The sequence below is a fragment of the Anarhichas minor genome, unplaced genomic scaffold, assembly GCF_050575085.1.
Source record: "Anarhichas minor isolate MPS153535 unplaced genomic scaffold, ASM5057508v1 ptg000017l, whole genome shotgun sequence".
In the NCBI taxonomy this organism is placed as follows: domain Eukaryota; kingdom Metazoa; phylum Chordata; class Actinopteri; order Perciformes; family Anarhichadidae; genus Anarhichas; species Anarhichas minor.
Window position 1 is genome coordinate 5,919,133 of NW_027466463.1, and position 2,941 is coordinate 5,922,073.

General features: G+C 46.2%; 1 protein-coding gene across 1 annotated transcript; it reads left to right on the top strand.

The window, feature by feature from the left end:
• Positions 1-1,639, top strand: LOC142951258 (centrosomal protein of 70 kDa-like). Its single transcript, XM_076092753.1, is given in 7 exon segments — positions 1-113; positions 397-541; positions 692-844; positions 935-1,103; positions 1,185-1,286; positions 1,368-1,454; positions 1,578-1,639. Coding segments are annotated over 7 exon segments (831 nt in total).
• Positions 1,640-2,941: the final 1,302 nt, after the last annotated feature.

Here is a 2,941-nt window from a genome sequence, read left to right on the forward strand (position 1 = left end):
ATGTCCTCACTGCTGGTCTGCTGGGGAGCTCTGCTGGCTGACTTTGTTGCAGACGTGCTGGAAGGTCCGACTCTGTCGAGCCGATCGTCGCTCTTCTTCTTTGACGGTGAAATGTAGTTTTCTCTGGAGTTGAGCTGCTTCTTCCCTCTGTTGAGACAGCTTCTGCTCCAGAACCTCACACTGTTTCTAGACACATGGAACCAAAGATGTTTTCCTCACTGAGAACATCAGACAACAGATAATAGTGATAGAAGTGAGGACACCAGAGACCAAGCCAGGGAGGCCAGTCTGTGTGCCCACTATAAGCACGCTGGTTCAGTCTGAATATTTCCTTCCTTCTCTCTAACTTAAAAACTAACGGTAATCTCTTCTCCTGACATCCAGCTGTTGAACAAGATCAAGCGCTGGGATTATGACCAATCCCAGCGCTCCGTTACGACTGCACAGGCAGAGACCCTCCTCTGCTGGTTTGGACCTGGCTGAGTTTCACACTGTCCTCCCCACACTGGAGGTCTGGGCCCAGCAGATCCGCCTCCTGAAGGTGAACACCAGAGGAGTTGATGGAAATACTATAAATGCGAGCTGATCATTCACCAGGAAACAGCTGACACAGCTGAACATGAAGCTGCTTTGTGGAGTCACATTTAAGGATGCTTAGCTGACTATAATTCTTGAATATGTGTGTTGGTAGGATCTGCAAAGGGCTTTAAATCAGTTGGCTGCCAGACTGATGCCCTGGCAGCCATGTGATGGCGGCCATAATGCTGCAGAAGCAGTAACGGTGGAGGACATGCTGTTGCTGGTGGACACCATGCTGTAAAACACCTCAGCTGATGATGACAAGGTAGAACTGTGCACTACTTGCTCATGGTAGTGGTGATATGTACTGTGTATGGAACTTTAAGAAGGCCTTCCTGTGCTGTGGTCCTGCTAGGTGCTCAGCAGTCCCACTCGATACACTCTGGGCTCCATGGTGTCTCACTTCCAGAAGCTGTTTGACGTGACCTCCCTCAGTGGAGTGTATCCACGTATGAACGAGGTCTACAGCAGGCTGGGAGAGCCGAGCAACACCATGAGGAACCTCCGAGATGTTCTGCAGCTCGGTAACCTCAGCTTCACACGCTCTTCAGTCTGTGTGGGACCTCTGGACGGTAGTCAGACGGCAGTTTGTGGTTGTGTGTCAGACAGCAGGGTTCCTCCTGCTGAGGTGGTGAACCGGGTGGCCAGACTGGTTTCCTCCACCAAGCACACCGCTGGACTCCAAGATGTGCTGGGAGATGCTGATATCACATGCACAGAGCAGACGCACGCATGCTGTTGGGTCTGTCGTGTTTCTGTTGGGCCACATTCATCCGAACCGCTCTTGTTTTCCAGAATCATCATCAAAGTGAAGCAGCATGAGGAGTTCTTCCCTGCTTTCCACGCCCTCATTATGGATATTTTACAGACTCTGGGTAGATATGAAACCATAACAATACATGTAAAGACAAATGCTGCAACACATGCATACAAAACATGTATGGAGAGTCAAATACTTCAGTAATAATGAGATGTGTGTGTGTGTGTGTGTGTTTCAGGAGTGAGTCAGCTGGACGACATCCTTTCAGCTCTGAAGTGTTTGAAGCAAACAGCACAATGACGTGCTGCACTCACTGAACTGGGTGCTGTGTTTAGTTCAATGTAATGATTGCAGATTGTGATTTTTGATTTATTTTTTATAAAAAGTGAATATCAGAATATGACTTTCTTCTGCAACAAGCTCGATCATTTCTATGTGAAGTGAAACAGAAGCAGCTCAACCAGCCTGACACCAGCTGATGAACAAACCACTTTAGAGGAGAATGCTGACTTTAATCAAATCACATTTATGGAAAATGAAAAGTCCTGAGTATTTCACAGTTCCACTTTTATGATCCTTTCTGCTGTATATCATGTTCTCTAAATGATGCTTTTGATTCATCTCTTTAACACTGTTGGGAGTGAGTTGGAGGATATTAATTGTGATCATGATTTTGGCTTCCCACCATTAAATGAACATGTTGAACATGTCGAAGATATATTGATGTTTATAAATGCATGCTCTGCTCATAGAAAACTCTGCTGCATCAGGTGCCACCAGGGGGAGATCCAGATGTTGATTTCAATCTGGGTAAAAAGTTTTGGTACAATTTTATTAGTGCTTCCAAGAGACGCTCTGTGAAGGACCCGTCTTATTTCAATGCACTATAACACACAACACGTGTGTTATGTCTCCAACACTTAATTATTGACTTGACATGACTGACTCGGTGTAGTGGTGAGTACTCTGTGTGGAGTTACGGTAACCTAACTGTTCTCCAGTCTCACTGAAGAAGGTACTGAAGGAATCATCTCCTCTGATGGTCTTGTCCATCAGGCTGGATCCCATGTTCCAGGCAGTAGAGCTCCCAGCATGCATTGCTGATCTGGACACCAGTCTGACCCACGTGAACTGAGATACACTCACGCTGGATGAAAACAAGGCAACGTGTAACACATCTGTGCAATGGACTGATGAGTGTGTTCATAGTTCAGTGACTGTGGTCACTTCATAGGTGAGATGCTCTAATGGGAACTTTACTGGCTGAACTGAAGACAGCAGGCTGTCCTATGAAGGCCTCAGACCCTAAACGCACCAAAACACTATTTCTTTAGGAACGTGCACCACTATTTAATAAATGTTAGGAGGGCCTCATGAGGACCCTGCATTGTCTTGATGAGTCACCAGTGTGGAGCAATAAGGGGGATCTATTGGCAGTAATCCCAAAATGTCCACGAAGAGAAAAATTGATGCAGAGGGAAGACAATTTAATGAAAGATGGGAAAGAGAACACGTTTGTGCTTCAAGGAGAAAAAGCGGTGTGTCTTCTGTGTTATGAGGTAGTGTCGGTGATGAAGGAATACAAGCCACGTCGGCATTTTG